Source organism: Typopeltis vanoorti, chromosome 3, assembly GCF_054136105.1.
Source record: "Typopeltis vanoorti isolate ZY-2024b chromosome 3, IOZ_Tvanoo_1.0, whole genome shotgun sequence".
Classification (NCBI taxonomy): domain Eukaryota; kingdom Metazoa; phylum Arthropoda; class Arachnida; order Uropygi; family Thelyphonidae; genus Typopeltis; species Typopeltis vanoorti.
Genome location: NC_143551.1, coordinates 152066846 through 152089891, shown reverse-complemented (window position 1 = coordinate 152089891; position 23046 = coordinate 152066846). Strand labels below are relative to the sequence as shown.

At 35.0% G+C, this 23046-nt stretch overlaps 1 protein-coding gene across 7 annotated transcripts in view; it reads left to right on the top strand.

The window, feature by feature from the left end:
- Positions 1-23046, top strand: part of LOC150108661 (DNA-binding protein SMUBP-2-like) — a 240629-nt gene that overhangs the window by 67804 nt on the left and 149779 nt on the right. For all 7 annotated transcript variants that reach the window (XM_090390909.1, XM_090390907.1, XM_090390911.1 and 4 more), the window contains one exon: positions 13991-14191. In XM_090390909.1, the coding sequence (XP_090247035.1) occupies positions 13991-14191 (201 nt within the window). The remainder of the gene's footprint in view (positions 1-13990; positions 14192-23046) is intronic.

Here is a 23046-nt window from a genome sequence, read left to right as displayed (position 1 = left end):
ATTTGCTCCAATGAGCAAACATTTAAGCATGAAATAAAATTATCAGCAATACTTTTCTAAAAAATAGCCACAGTAAAAATACTATCAACAAAATGTTTCACAAGACTGCACCTAATAATAAAAATAAACTACCGTATATTATCGCGTATAATGCGAAAAATTTATGGTAAAAAATACTACTTAAAGTTAGAGTTATATGCAGATCCTAAAAAATATAACATCTTATTGCATGCGCTCTCCATCGCCATACGATAGAGCACAGTTAGATATATTGGTTTAACCACAGTTCATTTTAAATATTATTCATTAAACAAACCTAGCCTGAAAATGAGCCAACAGAAACATAAACATTTGAAGCAGGATTTAAATTGTGTGTCATGCAGTTTGCAGAAGAACATAATAACAGTGTTGTAATATTATAGTATTTGGCGTAAGCAAAAAGACAGTCTTGAAAAAATCCCCAAAACAAAACGTGCCCGTCGTGGAGATGTAGCATCCTTTCCAGAACTCGAAGAAGAGCTAAATGAATGGATTTTGACGCAATGACAAGATGGCATTATAGTAACAAGAAATGCAATTCGTTTTCGAGCTCTACAACTCAAGAATGGTAAATTCAAGGACACACCAGGTATTTCATCTTTTCTTGCTTCGCCTGGGTGGTGCAACAGATTTATGGAACGCAAAGCATTAACATTATGACACCAAACAAAAATTGCGCAGAAGTTACCAAAGCAGCTTGAAGAAAAAGTGCAGTCCTTCCATAAATTTATCATAAAATTACGGAAGTGTCACGGATATGAACTTTCCCAAATTGGCAATATGGATGAGACGCCCATGTACTTTGATATGCCTGGGAATCGAACAGTAAACTCAGTTGGTGAAAAGGGTGTCTTCATAAAAACAACGGGACATGAAAAAACGCATTTTACCATTGTTCTAGCATGCATGGCAGACGGAACCAAATTAAAGCCAATAGTGATATTTAAAAGGAAGAAAATTCCGAAGCATATGAAATTTCCACCAGGTGTAATTGTTCGCGCCAATCAGAAAGGTTGGATGGATGAAGAAGGTGTACAATTGTGGCTGGATCAAGTATGGAACATACGTCCAGGTAGCTTGTTACATCAACAAAGCATGTTAGTCTGGGATATGTTCTGGGCACATTTAACAGAGGCAAGCAAAGAGAAAGCATGTGAGCTATGTACAGACCTAGCAGTCATACCGGGTGGTCTAACTTCCGTTTTGCAGCCGCTTGATGTCAGCTTGAATAAGCCATTTAAAGATCACTTATGTGAAAAATGGAGAGAATGGATGTCATCTGGTTTGGTGAAGATGACAAAGGGTGGGAATTTTCAGAAGCCTGAGATCACCCTAGTCACCAGCTGGGTTAAAGAAGCATGGGATTCGATACTATCTGAAATGATTCAATGCTCATTTCTTAAATATGGAATAAGTAATTCAATGGATAGATCCGAAGATCATGTCATATATGAAAGCGAGGATGATGCACAACAAATTGGAGAGCATGAAGACAATGATGACAACTGCTACACTGATGACGCAATCCCTACAGATGAAATTATAAATGAAATGTTTGACAACTCAAAAGATGAAGAAGAATTTAAAGGATTTTGACATTTTGTTTTAAAATAAATATTTCTTTTGTTAATTCGTATTGTATTTTGACATTTTGTTTTTAAATAAATATTTCTTTCGTTAATTTGTATTGTATTATTTATAATGTTATGGAACAAGATTAACAGATCGCATTATACGTGGACATGGCATTTTAGAGCTAGTTTTCAAACAAAATTTCTAGTTCGCATTATATGTGGATCGCATTATATGCGATAATATACGGTAGATTACAAGAAAATTGTAGCCATTCAATACATTAAAGGGATATCAGATGAAATAAACAGAATAATACACAAATACAACATCCAGGAATGCGTTAGCAGAGCTAATCTCAGATGGTATGGTCACTTAAATAGAATGGGAGAGGAAAGATTAGCAAAACAAGTGTTCTCTGCCAGGTTGGCAGGAAAACGACCCAGAGGAAGACCAAGATATAGGTGGATTGATACGGTTCAAAGTGCCTTAGACAATAGAAATATAAGATCTGATAATGTTGGAGTCTTGACAAGTAACAGACTGATTTGGAGGAAAATTGTAGATAGGAAGTTAGTAATGATGTAATTTTTTCATGTAGTACTGTCATATCCTGTACACCCCTTGAGGGTACATGGCAGGAATTTGATGATGATGATGATGATACAACCTTAATGCCACTTTTAAACCTCCTGCAAGATTAAAGAACTTATTCAACTCCTCTAAGGATCCTCTTCCTCACCCTGGAGTATACTGTATTCACTGCACCTGTAGTCTGCTCTATATAGGTGAAACTGGACACACAATTCCTTTCTGGAAAAGGTACATAAACTACACATTGAATTTAATAACTATAATAAATATGGCCTTTCTGATCATGTCCTGGATACTTTACACAGGATTAACTGGAAAGGTATCTGTTCATTACATTATACCAAAACTTGATGAATTCAAATTTAAGGAGGCCAGTGAAATTCTAATCAACCACCCTAATCTCAAATATATAAATGGTCTAAAAATCCCTAGAATATGGATGGGGCATATTCTGCTCAGATAGTCTTTTGTTTTAAGAGGCCTAATAGTACTATAGTCCTAATTATAAATTATAATTTATAATTAGGACTATAATACTTAAAAATATAAATTAGGACTATAGTACTTCAAGATCTTAGCCTTAATATAACAAACACTTATGTTAAATTATTGATTAGGTTGTCTTACCATCATTGCTATATTAAAAGATAAATGAATTTGTCTGGCCATGCTATATAGGATATAGCTTTGATGTAGTTTTTTTTTTTATTCACTGAAGGTGAATATTAGTGTCACTTTAGCATACTGTTTTAGTTGTAGTTTGTCTGTATATATATATATATATATATATATATATATGTATACTCTAGATGATGACCTTAATGTGAAGATCAAAGCATCAGAAAATTAAAGAAATTATTCTTAACATGGTAGCGGTCTCCATAATTTTATCAATTGAATTCTGATCACTCTGCAACTTAAAAAGAAAATAATAGATACAATAGATTTTTACTGCATATATGGATGGTTCCAGCATTTTTTGCAAGGTTTTGACAATCTAGTAACTGCTAAGACCAGTATTGAGTTGGAATTTTGCTTTTTCCATTATGAGTGGAGATAAATGTTAATTTTCTGTATAAATGAACAAAGTGATATTTGAAGAAATACAGCACTGTTATGATAAAATACTATTTTGTCTGCAAACATTTTTGCAGCTTTAAGCTAGTACTTACAACTTACACTTTCACCAAAAACCTTCTTTAAATTCAGCCAGCTTTTTTTTAAATAAATATATTTGTGTGTGTGTACACACACACACACACTTTGCACACAAGAGATATAAAATCTATAGCTCATCAGTGCATATGTGAGCAAGTAGTTAAGGAAAAAGTAGTGAGAATCTGTTGATATGTTTCTTGAATAGTTGGAGAAATAGTGTAAGAAAGACTATTCTGAAGAAAGAAGTTGGAAGGAATGAAAAAAGGATGAGATCATTTTGTAGATATGGATGTGGAGAGTAAATAATGGATGCTTACCATCAGCAACTGGTAATCATCTATGCTTATGAGTTTGAAGAAAATGTGCAGGCCAGAATTTTACCCATGAATAGAAGAGGTATAGATGTTTATGAGACAGAGGTCAACAATTAATTAGATTTCTGTAAAACTCGATGTAGCTTAGAAATACCAAAGTGCTTTACATTGACCTGCTGATATTCCGACCTGCTGATATTCCGACGTAACGCCCCCTGAAGCAAGACTCTCCAGCCTGGAAACCTAAGGCCTGAGATAAAGGAAAATCCATAGAGACTGATACAGGACCTTTGGGAGGTGTCGTGACAGAGAGCATCTGTAAGTGTGTTCATCTTTTTATGTACATTCTTTTTGTAATCTAGGAGATATGTCATAGATGGACTGATAAGAAATGGTAATAAGAAATATCTATAAGAGAGTCCTCTGATTTGTTGTTAACTGGAATATAAATTGTAAGATAACTTGCCATAGATAGCTAATCTCTTTATGAGTAAATCAGTCTCGGCAATTTGTTTTTTTTAAGCAGAGAATTAACAGAGTAATTACATTGTATAGTCATCTAATATTGAAAAGGGAAAGTTTGTTTCTTTATACCAAAAGTATATAAGGATATGTAGAGAGAGAGAGAGAGTAACCCCCTATCGCTTATTTAATGTACTTTGTTTCATTGTAAATAAATGTGTTCTAATTATATGTCAATAGAGTGCTGCCTGATTGTTTATTTTTCAATGCACTGTTCCTAAAAAAAAAACTCGAACTTAAGAGCGGGAAACCAATTAAGATAGCTGAGGCATATAGTTAAGTACAAATAGACCACGACTGTTTGTGTAAAGTTTAACTGAAGGAATTTGTGTTAGAGAAAGAGAGAGAGAAATCAGCCAGCCATATTACTGAGTTTTATGCCAATTAAAAGATACTGGTGGTGCAGTCTTATCAAATAAATTTTTCTAGTATCCATAGGCATAAAACTCGTAGTGCGAAAGGTAGATAAACTAAGTACGCAATAGTAAGATGGAATAGTGAGAAAAAGAAAGGAATATATATATAAAATAATAATAATGGTAGCAATAAATAGCCTCCGTTACATTTCCTCTCTTCTGGATGGCAAAATTCTACTACAAAAATTAGAATTTTCATTTAAAAAATGGCAGCTTCTCCATATCATCGTATATAAGTAGCTGACATTGGATTGGGGAGGATGGTATTATTATTATTTTACCTTAGAATTATGACCAACTACAACGAACTCAGCTTGATCTATTTCACTCTAACCACTCATTAAAATGCTCAACATCGGTATATTCTACATCTTTTGCACCCAGTTTCTAAGAACTGGGTACAAAATGAAATGCTACCTTGTTAAGAATAATCTGTGTATCATTCTGATATAAACACTTCTCATTACCTTATATACAGAGCATAATATTTTATTATGTTCAGCCATCAGTGTTGTTATGTTTCTAGAACAAATTTATCTAGTTAATTGGATAACAATGCTTAATTGCTTATAATACATTTTTAGCATACCCGAGCAGAGTTAAATTTTTCATTTTCTAAACAAATGATTAATTAAATAGTTTTTTTTTCTAAAAATTTACTTTTCTGTTTTGTTTTTCAGAAATTCAGCTCAAGAAATTTTCTGAAAAATTTCTTGCGCTGAATTGTTGCAAAGTTCACATGTTGTAAAGTTCGGTGTATAGACTATAGTTAGACCTTCCGGAATCAAGAAAACTGAACTCATAAGTTAAAACTTAAAGCAGAATGTGACAGAGGGAACTCACACTGCAAAAGTTTGGGATCTGGTTATAGAATCAGAAGACCTGTCCCTAACTAAGGTAGTTATGTTACCTCTAGTTGGGGAAAGTGATCAAGTGGTCTGAACTTGGAATGTAGCAAAACATGTGGAAATTCCAGTTAAGAAGGGGAATATGTGGAATTACCATGCAGGTGATTATGATACCTAGGAGGCAGCTTGAGCAGTGCCATGGCATAAAGATCTATAAGAGAAGGATGTTCACAGTGCATGTGGAATAGTTTATAGGTATCTGGAGGAAGCAGTATCACACTATGTACCCAAGGTCAGGAGAGTAAATCAGGTAGTATCATAGAGCATGAGCTGCAAACAAAGGAAATGTGGAGGATATATAATGAGAAAAGTGACCAGCTAACTCATGAACAGTACAAGGATCAGGCAAGAAAGATGACTAGCATGGTAAGAAAGGCAAAATTAGATTATAAGAAGGTATTAGCCAAGCAGGTAAAAGGAAATCCTGAAGAGTTTTTGTTGTGGCAAGCAGGAGGACGAATGAATATGTAAGGATAACTGTAATGAGTGCAGATGGTAGAGAGGTGACAGATATAGACAAAATTGTTGAGCTTATGCAGGATTACTTTGCAGTGGTATATCATCCATGTGAAGATATTGTTATAACAGAGGTGACTGGGACTGATGTGAGAATAGAGATAGATGAATTTGGTGGTACTTGGGATATTGCAGAATCTGAATGCAAATACAGCTGTGAGTTGGATGGGATATTGGCTTTCATTTAAGAGAATGTGCAGGGGAACTGGCAAAGTCCTAAGAGAGTGGAAGTAGGGCAAAATAATTCCTTTGCATAAAGGTGGATCTAAGTCTGTGGCAGCAAATTATAGACAAATCAGTATCTCAGGAGTGATGGTAAAAAGTGCTGGAAAAGTTGGTGAAAAAAGGAGAATTCAAGAATGAGTGGATATAATACTCTGTGAGGGCAGCATAGCTTTCTGAAGGGTCACTCATGCCTTAGTAATCTAACACTTTTTTTATAATAGAATAACAGCTGAATTGGATAAAGGGAATGGCTACACGATAATACTGCTAGATTTTGCAAAGGCATTTGACAAGATACCAATGGAAATCTTTTATGCAAACTGCCACAAATGGGGATGGATATGAAACTGGTGATGTGGATAAAAGGATGCTAATGGACAGATATCAAAAAGTAGTATATAGAGGAGCAGAATCTAGGAGAAGGCAGTTCTCCTAGATTCTGCTGTTGGTGTGTTGCTGGTGTGCTGTAGGGCTTTGTGCTTAAATCACCGTTATTTAATTTGTACATAAATGATATAGGAAATAATTTGAAGGGAGTTATTCAGTTGTTTACTGATGATACAAAGTTAGGTAAGATAATAGTTAATCAAGTTGATGTAGAGAGCTTGCATGATTTAAATAGGCTAACAGTATGGGCAAAACATAATAATGGATGTCAAGTTAACGTGGAAAAGTGTAGATTTATGCATTTTGGGGTACAAAGATTACAAGCTGTATACCACATTGGGTGAATTGTATTCCAGGAATTGATGAAGCCAGGGATTTGGTGTAGTAGATAGAGAGTTTAGAGAGCATATTGCTAAAGTATCCAAGGTAGCTCACAGGGTTACTTGGTTATTGAAGAACATACTAACAATCAGAGATAAGGGAGTGATCATTTCCCTTTATAAAGCCTTGATAGGACCACATCTGGATTACTGTGCACAGGTCTGATCACCTGGGTTTCTTTGGCATGAGAAGGTGACATAGAGGATCCAGAAGCAAGTGACCAATATGGTGAATGGTCTGTGGAATACTCTCTATGAGAATAGATTGAGGGCTTTTGTGTCCATATTGAATTTACAATTCTCATTTGAAAGTTGTTCATCTTTGATTCTTTTCAAAATTCCATACACATTTTTAGCTTGCTGAACACTAGATCATGATAACCTCTGTGAATATTGTATTCAACCAACTGAAGTATCACTATCAGGACTGTGTCAGTAAAGCTTTTCTTATTTTGTGTTTTCTTTCTATGTGAATTCATATACATTTTTATTATACTTGAAATTATATTCTGGTTTTAATCCTTTTCACAAGTATGAGCAAAAAAATTTTGCATGCTAAATGTTTTTATGACAATGCTACTTGTATATGATTTTCTGATTTGTACAAGCAAGATAATAATATTGAAGGAGAATTTGTTGAGGAACCTATGATAATGAAAAGCGAAGTGATATCAGCAGTGGAACAGCTGCCAAAAGGAAAAGCTCTTAGAGCCGATGGAGTGTCAATAGAATTATTGAGAGCAGCTGGGGATGAAGTAGTGAATATAGTGACTGAAATTTGTCGGCAGGTTTTGAAGAAAATACACTGGCCTAGAGATTAGTAAACATCAGTATTCATTGCAGTTCCAAAAAAAAAAAAAAAATCAAATCCCAGAGATTGTAAGAATTATAGAACTATCACTTTAATTTCACATGCAAGTAACGTTATGCTGTAAGTCAGTGTTTCTCAAACTTCAGATATCTGCATACCCCTTCATAAATTTTCATTATTACCAAATACGTTAAAACAAATTAATTAATAAATAAATAAATTAATTAATTTAAATTAATAAATTAATTTAAAATATTAAATAAAATTAAATATCTATTTTATTTGAATTTATATGTTCATGTAAACAAAAAATATGATTTATTTTTAAATTTTGGTTCTCTAGAAATGTCAGACGACACACTCTTATCAATTTCATTTGATCCAGATGCAATATCAATGTTTTCTTGTTGCTTACAGCTACTTGTATTTGCTATATTGCTCTCTTTTGGGGGTTTTATAAATCCAATCTTTAACCAATGATCCATATGTAAGAATTTGAAAGCTAAAAAAAAATACTGTATTTATTCGAATATAACTCTAACTTTTTTCCCAAAATTAAAACTAAAAACTCATGTTGCGAGATATGTGCGGGAATTTTCGGGAACTAAAGTTTTCAGAAAAAAACTGAAAATGGTGTGACTTACCAAGAAGCTTCTACTTGCTATCACTACTTTTGACATCGAGAATAGTTTCTTTGTGTACATCGTCAAATTCATCTACCCAAATAGCGTCATCTTCTTTCCCATTATTTCAAGCAAAAATTACCAGTAATTTACAAGACTTGAGATAAGTAGAGCAGTGAAGAACTGCATATCTTGGTGCAGTATTAACAAAAGATTGCGTGAAGCAAGACAAATTAGCATTTCAACAGTTGAGTTGGAATGTTAATTCCCTTCAACCGAATTCCATAATATCTGAAACACGTTCACTATATATTTCTTAGTTTTAATATGTTAACAACGGGAGTGGTATCAAGCAAAACCGTATGTTACACCGGCAACATATTGTTTGGCTTGGTCTGTATAGCAGTTTCTGTTGGAGAGGGGATGTGATTCATTAGTTAGTGCCTTTTTATCCCGGTTGTCTCTAATTGCACTGTTTGTTGAAAATTATAATGACTCCTTTAATTATGCATAGCCGAAAATTGCCACGTACCCCCAATGACCTTTCGCGTACCCCTGGGGATATGCGTACCACACTTTGAGAAACACTGCTGTAAGTGATCCAACAAAGGATGGAGCCATATGTGAATAGAGAAATGCCACAAGAACAGGAAAGCTTTAGGAGAGGTAGAAGAAGAGACCAGATAGCAAACATGAGATGGATGATGGAAAGAACAAGAGAATTTCAGAAAGAACTATTCATCTGTTTTATTGATTATAAGAAAACTTTTGTTTGTAAGGATCGCAACAAACAATGAATTGTAATGAGATAAATGGGAAATACCTGAATATCTAATTCTCTTGATAAGAGAACTGCATGACAATCGAGAAGCTTTAGTAAAAATCTTTGGAGAAACGGACAGTGTTCAAGTGGAGAAAGGTGTGCGGCAGGGTTGTATATTGTTGTCTTACCTTTTTAATATTTATAGTGGATGTATTATGACAATGGCTAACTTAGACAAAGACCCAGCTGGAATTAAAATTGCTGGTAGAAAAATAAATAATTTACACAATAATTTGTTTAAGATATGCAAATTGTATAATCCTTATAGCAGAAACTAAGGAAGATCTGAAGTGGTTGATTCTGATGGTTAAGAGAGAAAGTACCAAAGCTAGGCTTAGTTTAAACATCAACAAAACAAAAGTTATGACTTCTAGTTATTTAAATGAATTTATAATAGAGGGAGATAAAATAGAGATCATTGAAAGTTATGATTTACTGAGGTAAATCATAACTTATATCAGAAATTATGGTACATGTGAAGATAAAATTAAAAGAAGGATAGTCATGGGGAAAAAAGCTGTGCTAAACCTGACAAAAATTATGAAAGATAGAGGTGTGAGTAATGCCATGGAAGTTTGAATTATCAAAGCAATGGTATTTCCAGTAGTGATGTATGAATGTGAAAGCTGGATTATTAAGTAGAAAGACAAAAAGTGAATTGAATCATTTGAATTATGGGCATGGAGAAGACTTTTAAAAATCCCATTTACTGCACGAATGACCAATAAGAATGTTGCCTCCAATCATTGCTTCAAAATGCTCTTTGGAGGCAACGATTGCTAAACAGAAGTTGAAGTACTATGCGAGTAGTACTTCACCTTCTTCCTACGTATTATGTGAGTAGATGAATCAGTGGGAAAAGGCAGTTATGTTGGGAAAGATTGAGAGAATGAGAAGAAGAGGAAGTCTGCATAAGTGTTGGATGGACAACATAAGAGACCTTATCAACCTGAACTTACAATTGCTGAAAGAAAGGACAAGAGGCTAAGTGGAATGGAGAGCCTTTGTTCACAAGATCACCAAGAGTTGAAAATGACTGGATGGCACATAATAACAACAACTTGTATGTAGAGGCTGTTGACTTCACATTACGTTGCCTCACCTTTATAAGAAGTATATATTTTTTCTCATGTATAATTTACTTTCTGATGCATTGAAACCTGCTACAACTATGTCTCTTCCAGAGTATTTCAATGATGTTTTGATGTCCCATTTTGCTACTTATGTATGGAATATGACTTCTTCATTGATTTAGTTCTTGGTATTTTTTTAAGTACAGCCCCCCCCCCCCCCCAAGCCACAGAGACCTCAGTAGTGGTTAAAACCTGTCTGGGTAGTGACCTTTCTTATAATGCATGATGATCTACATATATGCAAAAAAGGTGGGGGGGGGGGGCTTTACATTATGTGACACCGAGGCAATTTAATGTGAAGTCAGCGGCTCCATATCAAGCAGACTCCTTTTACATGCAAGATTTTGTTATGTTCACACTTGGATAAAAGGATTAAAACAAGAATATAATTTCTTATCAAATATAATTTACTTACAAACCAAAAGAAGAAGCTTACTATTCACATTTTTATATTAGACTTGATGTTACTAATTATTATTCTTCAGGACCCCATTGCAGAAGACCCATCTTAAACAATACACACAATGCCTATTATACTGCTCTTTGAATCTGGTCATTGTCTACATTCACCATCCTATTTAGGCTCTGCTTTCTGTGGTCCAACCACCTCTCCATGCAAAAAAAAAAAAAAAAAGCCACTTCTCACCTTCTGAAATATTTTAATTAAGCACAACAGTAATCTTCAGTAAGTTTTTCTATGAAAAATTGATCAATGTGTTGTATAGATTATTCAAAAGTAATCCATTTAATTTACGAAAATGTTTATTTTATTCAAATCGTGAGAATATAACAAAGATTTGTATTTAAGTTTTATAGACATATGACAATGTGCCAAGAGAAAAGATATTCAAAATGCTACAGTTTTGTGTTGTCAATGGGGCATTATATCAAGCAGTACTTAGTCTTCATTTAAGTTGTAAGTCAGAAGTTAGAATTTCAATAAGTACAGGAAGATGGGTTGATATTAAATCATTGATTGATTCAGCCAGAAAGGCATGCGCTGAGGTTCTCTGCAAGGATAGAAAAATCAGAACTGCATGGTGGACACAGGAAGTTAAAGAGGCAGTGAAGGAAAGACAGAAAGCATATCAAAAGTTCCACAAATAAGTCAACTTGTGCTCTTAGAGAATACAGAGACAAATGTAAGAAAGCTAAACACTGTGTAAAACTAGCAGAAGTCATGGGAAGGCTTTGATAAATACATAGAAAATTAAGATGGCAAGATATTCTGGAGGTTGTTGAAAAAGCTCAGAAATGGAGGAAAGAGTGCTGTAAAAGGAATTAGCAATGATAAAGGTCACATGAAAACTGGAGAAAAAGATATCCTTGATGTAAGGAATAATTACTTTGAAAAATTGCTAAATCAAACAAGCAGTGATGACATCACAGTGGTAAAAAACACTCAACAGACATCAATTAGGAATATCCATACTTGAAGTTGAAAAAGCCATCAAAAGCCTGAAATGTGGAAAGGTAAGTGGATGTAGGTGATATTCAACCAGAAATGCTCAGGAGTAGATGATATTCAACCAGAAATGCTCAAGTATGGAGGTATAAAAGTCTTACAGTGGCTGCACTGCATAGTTCAGAAGACCTGGACAGAGGGATGAATTCCAGATGATTGGAGCAGAGTTCCCATAGTACCGATATACAAAAGGGGAAATAAAACTTAATGTGAGAATTACAGAGGTATTTTCCTACTGAGTGTTCCTGGTAAGATTTATGCAAGTATACTTGAGAAACAGTTGAGAAGAATTGTGGAAGAAAAGCTTGGTGAAGAACAAGCTGGATTCGGGCCAAATAGAGGCTGTCAGGATCAGATCTTCACTTTAAGACAAATAGTTGAGAAATCATGGGAATATAACAAAGATCTGTATTTAAGTTTTGTAGATCTGGAAAAGGCATATGACAAGGTGCCAAGAGAGAAGCTATTCCAAACACTACAGTTGTATGGTGTCAATCGGGCATTATATCAAGCAATACTTAGTCTTTATTTGAGTTGTAAGTCAGCAGTTAGAATTGAAGGAAGTACAGGAGGATGGTATGATATTAAATCTGGTGTTTGACAAGGATGTGCATTATCCCTTTTATTATTCATTATCTATTTTTCATTCATCATCACATTATGAAGGAAAGCGGTATGAAACCTAAAATCAAAATTGGAGATGTTAATCTCAGCTCTTTACTTTATGCAGATAATGTTATACTTTTAAATAAATCCAGTACAAGTCTAAAGAATCCCTGACTAAATTGAATAACCGTTGTAATAAATTTGGTATGAAAATCAGCAATAAAAACAATGGAAATCGGCAGAAACATTGAAAATATCAACTGCATTTTGAATGGAGAGCCTATAGAACAAGTGAAACATTTCAGCTACTTATGCACAATTTTTAGTTGAAGATGGTAAGTTAAGTATGGAAATAGACAATATCATCAACAAAGCCAGTATGGTAGGAAGTCAGCTGAATATATTTATATGGAATAAGAGAGAAATTTGTTGAAACACTAAATTAAATGTATACAAATAGTGTTCAAACCAATTTGAACTTATGGATCTCAGAGCTGGGTTTGAAATAAAACACTTGACCAAAGACTAGAGACCATTGATATGATAGTCCCAAGAAAGATTAGGGAGCATGAACAGATGGCATCAATGGTAATATCATATTATAAATGAGGATATTAGAAAAGAAGTTGACATTGTTAACATCTAGGCGTATGTTAGCAGTGCTAATCTCAGGTGGTATGGTCATTTAAACAGAATGGGACAGGAAAGATTAGCAAAACAAGTTTTCTGTACCTGTTTGGGAGGAAAAAGACCCAGAGGAAGACCAAGATATAGGTGGATTGATATAGTAAAAATTGCCTTAGAAGACAGAAATATAAGATCTGATAATATTGGAGTCTTGACAGATAACTGATTGATTTTGAGAAAAATTGTAGATGTGAAGTTATTAATGATGTAAGTTTTTCATGTAGTACTATCATATTCTATACACCCCCCCTTGAGGGTACTTGTCTGGAATTTGATGATTATGATGAATGCTTATGTTTGAAGCAGATGCATTTCTTCAAATAATTAGTATTAACTTTGCTGACATTTGTTAACATGGTATATGCAATATGGAGCATGGTTTTGCTACTATATTGAATGGAGAGGGAGAAAGATGCACAAGAAGAGAGGGGGGGGGTAGTTCTAACTGTTGCATAACCTGAACATAAATTCTGCAGTAGAAACTGATGGGATATTGCTGGTCTGGTTGGCCGAATGGCTATCTTATCTGTTCTCCAGCAGATAGGCTGCTGGTTTGAATTTTACAGATTGATTTAGAGAAAAATTGTTGATAGGAAGTTAGTAATAATGTAAGTTCTTCATGTAGTACAATCGTAATATCCTCTACACTCCTTGAAGGTACATGTCAGGAATTTGATGATGATTTATCATTTTCTTGATTATTTATTATTATTTCATTTTATTATTATTATTATTTTTATTTTTTTGTAAGGTAAACCAAAATCATATTCTTCAGTATTCTTGTAATATATCTTTAGTGTACTTTGCATAGGTATTGGCATGTGGTCCATCCAATATCTCTGTGGATAACATGGTTGAAAAGCTAGCTTCTCACAAAATCAAGATGATTCGCCTAGGTCATCCTGCTCGTGTTTTAGATGCCATTCAGAACTATTCTTTAGATGCTATTATAAGTAGAGCAGAAGAAACTAGAATAGTGGAAGAATTGCGTGAGGAGATTGATACACTTAGGGTAACTAAGCTTTTCATAATTAAACTTGTTTATATATACAACTAGTATAGAAATGATCAAATTGAATCATAAAAAGGTGCACTTTCCATCTATCCCAACAATTTTTAGCCACTGTGAAAGTGGCTCATGGTTGGGTGATTGTACTAATCTGTTAGCTGAAAAGTTCAGTTGATAAACAATTTGGCATACTTGTATACCAATGTTTTAAACAACGTTTAAATTCTTCAGAATATTTTACCTGCTTTCTTTAGATGCTAGCAAAATTAGTAACAAATTTTTGTTATGCTTCTTGTTTATTATTTTAATGGTATAATAGAACATAGAAACTAAGTAAATAATTAATTTATTAACTTAATGCTGATATTTCGCTGGTGTTATAACCAGCATCTTCAGAGCACAAAACACTATTTGTCACAATACGCGAGACTAAAACAACATGGTGTACTTAAACAAAATTATAGCAGCAACACAAAGACTAGAGTCCTGATTTTGGCGCACTCTATCTGAAAAAAAAAAAAAAAAAAAAAGCTATTATATATTGCTAGAGTCCTAGAAAAGTGCTAGTTTTTTCTTAATATGACTATCTCCCAGATCTTCGGCAAGTTAATACAGCCATATTTGGAGTGTGTTTTAGGGCTTCTGTCGCCTCTAAGAACAATCTCTCTGATTTATACTGGTTTCTGTGTAGTACTTTTGTGTTTTTCCAGTTGATCCTGTGTTCAGGGGTATCCAGAGCATGGTCTGCTAAGCCCGACTTCCCATAATGATAATTCCGGATGTATCTTTTATGTTCGCTGATGCGGATGTTCACAGTTCTTCCTGTTTGACCGTAGTAGGCTTGATTGCATGAGCAGGGTACTTGGTAGACTCCTGGATGTGATAAAGGAGGAATGCTGTCCTTGGGTGAGCGGATGAGGGTGGCTAATTTGCTACATGGTCTGAATGTAGTGCGTAGTTTATGTTTATTGAGAATTCTTGAGATCTTTTCAGATGTGCCTTTAATGTAAGGGATGGTGACTGTTTTGTTGTAATTCTCTGTGGTGGATGGTGGGAGGGGTTTCTTAGGAGTGTTTAGTATTTTGTTTATTTTATGTGGATTGTAGCCGTTGGCCAAGAAGGTGTGGCGTAAGTGAGTCAGTTCAGTAGTAAGAGCCTTGTCATTGGAACAGATTGCTCTCGCTCTATGGGTTAGCGTTTTTAATATGCCATATTGTTGAGAAGGATGATGGTGTGATTGTTTGTGTAAGTACCTGTATGTGTGGGTTTTCTAAAAACTGAAAATGATAAGGAACCATCTGGGAGATGTGTGATGAGTGTATCCAGGAAGGGCAGACAGTTGTTGGCTTCCAGTTCCATAGTAAAGTGGATTTTTGGATGTTGGCTATTTAAATGTGCTAAGAATGTTTTCAATGTCTCAGGGCTGTGTGGCCAAATAGCAAGCACATCGTCAACATAGCGTAGCCAAAGTGTTGGTTTGAGAGTGGCTGTATTGATTGCTTGTTTTTCCAGGTGTTCTATGTAAAAGTTGGCTAGGGGAGGGGGGGAAAGGGGGGAGCCCATGGCTGTCCCATCAATATGTTTGTATATTTTCCCTTTCTGGCTACAATCCACATAAAATAAACAAAATACTAAACACTCCTAAGAAACCCCTCCCACCATCCACCACAGAGAACTACAACAAAACAGTCACCAACCCTTACATTAAAGGCACATCCGAAAAGATCTCAAGAATTCTCAATAAACATAAACTATGCACTACATTCAGACCATGTAGCAAATTAGCCACCCTCATCCGCTCACCCAAGGACAGCATTCTTCCTTTATCACATCCAGGAGTCTACCAAGTACCCTGCTCATGCAATCAAGCCTACTACGGTCAAACAGGAAGAACTGTGAACATCCGCATCAGCGAACATAATAGATACGTCCGGAATTATCATTATGGGAAGTCGGGCCTAGCAGACCATGCTCTGGATACCCCTGCACACAGGATCAACTGGAAAAACACAAAAGTACTACACAGAAACCCGTATAAATCAGAGAGATTGTTCTTAGAGGCGACAGAAGCCCTAAAACACACTCCAAATCTCAACAAATATGGTTGTATTAACTTGCTGAAGATCTGGGAGACAGTCATATTAAGAAAAAACTACACTTTTCTAGGACTCTAGCAATATATAATAGCTTTTTTTTTTTTCAGATAGAGGGCGCCAAAATCAGGACTCTAGTCTTTGTGTTGCTGCTACAATTTTGTTTAAGTACACCATGTTGTTTTAGTCTCGTGTATTGTGACAAACAGTGTTTTTGTGCTCTGAAGATGCTGGTTATAACACCAGCGAAATATCAGCATTAAGTTAATAAATTAATTATTTACTTAGTTTCTGTGTTCTATTATACTGTTAAAATAATAAACAACATGTTCGACGAACACATAAGTCTGTCCACACGTTTTTGTTATGCTTGGTTGTTCCAAATCAAAGTTATTCATTTTTTATTCTAAACAGAACTGAAACTCTGCCAGTTTATTTGTTAATTAAATAGGTAGTGTAGTATAAATTAAAGATACCAAGAAATCATATACTTGGTTTAATCCTTTATCCAACTGTATGCAAACAAGTTTGATCCTGAACTATTTTCAGGATTGGGGCAACTCGTATATAGAAGCTTATGACTTCACATCACTTGCCTTAGCATCCCATAATGCAAAGCACATATCCTTACGGGTATGTATTTATGTATTATATAATATTTATGTATAACGGGTATGTATGTATGTATTTATATACTTAGTTTAATCCTTGGTATGTATAATGCTGTGCATTATGGGAAGGATCACTACCCAGACCGGTTTCGACCTTTATTGAAGTAAGTGATGTGAAGTCATAAGCTTCTATATACGAGTTGCCCCTGTCCCGAAATCCTGAAAATAGTTCAGGTGCAAATTTGTTTGCATACAATTGGATAAAGGATTAAACCAGGCATGTAATTTCTTGGTATCTTTAATTTATAGTATAACCAAGTGAAAAACTTCCAACAAATAGGTAGTGTAAGTTATTAAGGAGAAATAAATTATCTGTATTTTGTTATTTATAATATTGTATTGAATATACGAGAGTTTTGAAAAGTTTGATAAATAAATACGTTAAACACATTTTTTTGAAAAAAATCACCTTTATTTCTCAATGTAGTGTCCATCATTTTTTCATCCCATCTAAAAAGTAGGATTTGTCAAATTGTGCAAAATAGTCATTGACAGCCTTTGATGACATCCTCGTTCAAAGAAAATTTTTTCCTACCGAGCCAAATTTTTAAGTTTGGGAACAAGAAGTCACATGGGGCTAAGTCCGGAGGATACGGTGGATGTGGAACCAATTCGAACCTCAATTCGTGCAATTTTGCCATAGCGATGGCCGATGTGTGGGAACAGTGCATTGTCTTGATGAAACAACACTTTTTTGTGCGCCAATCTTGGTTGTTTTTTCTTCAGTTCTTGCTTTAAACAGTTCAACAATGATGCATAATAGACTCCTGTTATTGTCTTACCCTTTTCCAAATAGTCTATCATGATATTCCTTGGGAATCCCAAAAAACAGTGGCCATCATCTTCCCAGCTGACAAAACGATCTTTGCTTTTTTTGATGCTCTTTCACCAGACATTATCCACCGTTTTGACTGCTGCTTGGACTCAGGTGTGTACTGGTGGATCCAAGTTTCGTCTACTCACAAATCGACACAAAAAAATCCTGCAAATTGCGATTAAACATCGCCAAACACTGCATTGAAATGTCTTTTCGCATGCATTTTTGATTGACAGTCAACAATCGCGGTACCCATCATGTACACCCAGCTTTTTCATGTGCAATTTTTTGTGCAGGATATTATACACCCATTCAGTTGAGATACCTACAATCTCACGCACTTTCACTCAGCGGTCTTCCATAATGATACCATGGATTTTGTCAATCATTTCCTTTGTAGTGACCTCAGTCAGGCATCTGGAGCACGCTTCATCTTCGATGGACTTACGACCAAGTTGAAACTCATTTATCCAAAAATAAATAGTCTTTAATGCTGGTGCAGAGTGCCCCATGAACTGCATCTAACTCGGCTTTGATCTGTGCAACTGTCCACTTCTTCAAATAAAAGTGTTTTATCACTGCATGAAACTTGTTTTTCTCCATTTTTATGAAAAATGCGAACACAGTTATCTTAAATGCGAATTTCTTTTGCCGTTAAACCTTCTATTACAAAAAATTTTATAATTGCATGATACTCAATTTTACCCATTTCAAGGGATACAGACCACACTTTTGCTTCAGACAGCTGTATAAAACAAACTACTTGATAGAATGATTTGCAATTTCACATGGATGCTTATGACAGATGTACCAACTTAGAAAAAAAAAAAATCTCGCTGACTGCCATCTATGGTCTAGGCCAAGAAATTTTCAGACCACGCTCGTACTGTGCAACTCTTTATATAGAATCTTACTACATTAAAAGTTGCTCAGTTTCAGTTTTGAACTCTTCAACATCTTTTAATTTCTGATTGATAGTTCCAGATTAGACTGCCAAGATTTGGTCATTGTTTGTGTTTCTTTTTTGACTGAGGTGACGCATCACATTTTCATTGGCTATTAACATTGTCTGCAGTTGATTTTGTTTGATTTAGTGTTTTACCAGTATCATGAATGGATGAAGCACTGATAAGGCATCCTTATGATATAACAATTCTTGCAGTCTGTTTACTGCCATTAATACTGAACAGATGCTCAGGCAGCTTAAGAGGTACATCTGTTTCTCTTTTATAGCAGTATATGCTACATGTGACGACAGGATATGTGTGTATGTGTTACTATATATATAATATATATATATACTCTGTATATCACTATGTTTCATTCTAAAGCTGGGTAATGCCCTGATAATTATTCCAGCAGTGTGTAGCTTTTCTTTTGAAGATCTAAATATTTATATAAGGGGGGGGGGGGAGAATGTTCATTACAAAATGTTGGATCCAGGTTATTAGTAATTACTGATCTCACAAGATGTAGATCTAGTATGGCAGAGAATAATGATCGATGGCCATACCTCTCCATGTTTTTGGTAGAGATACTGTGACTGCATAGAGATATGGAAAACAGATATTCAAACCTTATGTGTGACTTTGTAGTAATGCATTTGACCCAGATTTTCTTTTTGTGCCACCACCTGTGGTGGCCTTGAAACTGCTGAAGATATCCAATGAATTCTGTGACCAACATGATCACCAGACCTAAATTGAATCGAACATGTGTAGGATTTCCCTTGAACATCACACTGCATGCCAACAGTACTACCTTGATTACTTCATGAGCTAAAGAATGTGACCAAAAGGCAAATACATAACCTACATGTTGAATCCAGGAATGTTGGAAAACAAAGTATCCTCCAAGATGGTCATCATTCTGAAATTCCTGATATGTACTTTTAAGTGGTCTATAGGATATCATGATAGTACTACATGATTAAGTTTCTTATTAATTAACTTTCTATCAATAATTTCCCTTCAAAGTAATTTGTTATTTGTCAGTTCTAATATTGTCATATCTTATATTTCAGTCTTCTAGGGCACTGCATCAGTCCACCATCTTTATATTCCTCTTGGTCTTTTTCCAACTATCTTAGCATCAAACATATGTTTTCCTAACCTTTCCCCTCTCTAATGCTGTTTAACTGGCTGTATCACCTGAGATTACCTTGACTAACATATTCTTGAATGCCAACAATGCAGGGGCAAATTCTCCATGCTTGCTGCGCAAGCTCATTAATTCAGAAAGAAGGAATATTTATTTATTAATAAATGCATGCATTTATAAGCATTCCATTTAGGCTTTTATTTTTGTAGACAGAAGACGTCTTAAGCTTGCGGGGCAATAATTGAGCTTTGCATTGTGTATCGAAGGCCGATGCTTGCTCGTCTAGTCAAAGCTACCCTTGGCTTGCTCGGTTGTGGGAGCTTCCAGGTCCTTGCTGCAGCACTATGATTTCATGCGCGTGCATAGCCATTTCTGCTTCCTTCACATCGTCTTAAACATAAGGCCATACGCAGTCAAAGTAGCTCTAGCCAGTGAGCTTCAGCCAGCCTTTACAAGTGTGCATGTTGCTTGGGAAAATTAGGTTATAACCAACTTTTTATGACGATGTTATTGATTAGTTCATAAAGAAGAACCATAGGGTAGAATTTATATTCAAGTAGCTAATTTGAAAAAGATAGAATATCATTTGTAAAATAAATGTGTTATTTCTATGATTAAATGTACATAAATTTCTATGATTAAATGTACATAAATTTCTAAATATATAGTTTTAAATGGTCAATAATTCATTATTCCGCTAATCAGACTTCAGTCACACCTCTCTCTCCCTGAATGATAACAAGAGCAAGCGTGAATTTCAACACCAGCATTCACCCCTGCAACAATGTCAACTTCTCTCCTAATATCTTCATTTTTAATATAAGTGTGCCATCAATGTCATTCGTTCATTCCTCTGATTTTTCTCTCACCTCTCATATCTGTTGTCTCTAGTATTTGATTAGATGCCTTATTTCTATCCAGCTCCCAGATCTGTAAGTTAAAAACTTGAACACTGTCTTGTACGCAGCTAATTTTTCTCTTATTCAGTCAACTAGAAAAAAACACACAATAAAGGCTGTAATAATCATCATCATCAAATTTCTGACATGTACCCTCAAGGGGGTGTACAGGATATGATAGTACTACATGAAAAATTTACATCATTACTAACTACCTATCTACAATTTTCCTCCAAATCAGTCTGTTACTTATCAAGACTCCAATATTATCATTATCAGATCTTATATTTCTATCGTCTAAGGCACCGTATCAATCCACCTATATCTTGGTCTTCCTCTGGGAAGACCAAGATATAGGTGGATTGATACGTTTTCCTGCCAACCTGGCAGAGAATGCTTGTTTTGCTAATCTTTCCTCGCCCATTCTGTTTAAGTGACCATACCACCTGAGATTAGCTCTGCTAACACATTCCTGGATGCTGACAATGTCAAGTTCTTTCCTAATATCCTTGTTTTTAATATGATATTGTCATTGATGCCATCTGTTCATGCCTCTAATCTTTCTCAGGACTTTCATATCTGCAGTCTCTAGTCTTTGGTCAAGTGTTTTACTTCTGACAGCTCTCAGATCCATAAGTTAAAATTGGTTTGAACACTGTCTTGTATACAGCTAATTTAGTGTTCTGATTAATTTCATTCTTATTCCATATGAATTTATTCAATTGACTTCCTACCATACCAGCTTTGTTGATTCTATTGTCTATTTCCTTATTTAATTTACCATCTTCACTAAAAATCGTGCCTAAGTAGCTGAAATGTTTTACTTGTTCCACAGGTTCTCTATTAACAACACAGTTGACATTTTCAATGATTCTGCCTATTTTCATTGTCTTTGTCTTTTTATTGCTGACCTTCATACCATATCTATTACAACAGTTATTCAATTTAGTCAGGGAATCTTGCAAACTTGTAGCCGATTTATTTAGAAGTATAACATCGTCCACATAAAGCAAAGAGCTGACATTAACATCTCCAATTCTGATATCATGTTTAATACCACTTTTCTTCATAATGTGATCCATATAGATAATGAATAACAGAGGGAATAATGTACATCCTTGTTTCACACCAGATTTAATATTAAACCATCTTCCTGTACTTCCTTCAATTCTAACTGCTGACTTACAACTCAAATAAAGACTAAGTATTGCTTGATATAATACCCATTGACACCATACAACTGTAGTGTTTGGAATAGCTTCTCTCTTGGCACCTTGTCATATGCGTTTTCCAGATCTACAAACCTTAAATACAGATCTTTGTTATATTCCCATGTTTTCTCAACTATTTGTTGTAAAGTGAAGATCTGAAACTGACAGCCTTTATTTTGCCTGAATTCAGCTTGTTCTTCACCAAGCTTTACTTACACAATTCTTCTCAACCGTTTCTCAAGTATACTCGTATAGATCTTGCCAGGAACACTCAGGGAAATACCTCTGTCATTCTCTCATTCAGTTTTATTTCCCTTTTTATATATGGGTACTATGAGAGCTCTACTCCAATCATCGGGAATTCGTCCCTCTATCCAGGCTTTCTGAACTATGCAGTGCCGCCACTGTAAGACTTTTATATCACCATACTTCAGCATTTCTGGTTGAATATCATCTACACTTGCTGCCTTTCCACATTTCAAGCCTTTGATGGCTTTTTCTACTTCAAGTATGGATATGTATTCCTGACAGTATGCCTGTTGAGTATTTTTTACCACTGTGCTATCACTGCTTGTTTCATTTAGCAACTTTTTGAAGTAATTGCTCAATACTTCAAGGATATCTTTTTCTCCCAATTTCATCCTTTATCATCTCTAACTCCTTTTACAGCATTCTTTCCTCCATTTCTAAGCTTCTTCAACAACCTCCAGAATATCTTATCACTTTCTTGATATTTATTTTCTATGTTTCTTGCCAAAGTCCTTCTATGAATTTTGTTCAGCTAGTTTTACACAGTGTTTTGCTCTATTACATTTGTCTCTGTATTTTCTAAGACCAGAAGCTGACTTATTTGCCAGGAACTTTTGATATGCTTTCTTATTTTCCTTCACTGCCTCTTTAACTTCCTGTGTCCACCATGGAGTTCTGATTTTTCTTTCATTGCAGACAACCTCACCACATGCCTCTCTGGCTGAATCAATCAGGGTTTTCTTCGAGGCTTGCCACTGAATCTCCAAGGTTTGGTTCCTGTTCTCAAACTCTTTCATTTTTTCTTCAATAATCTTTGT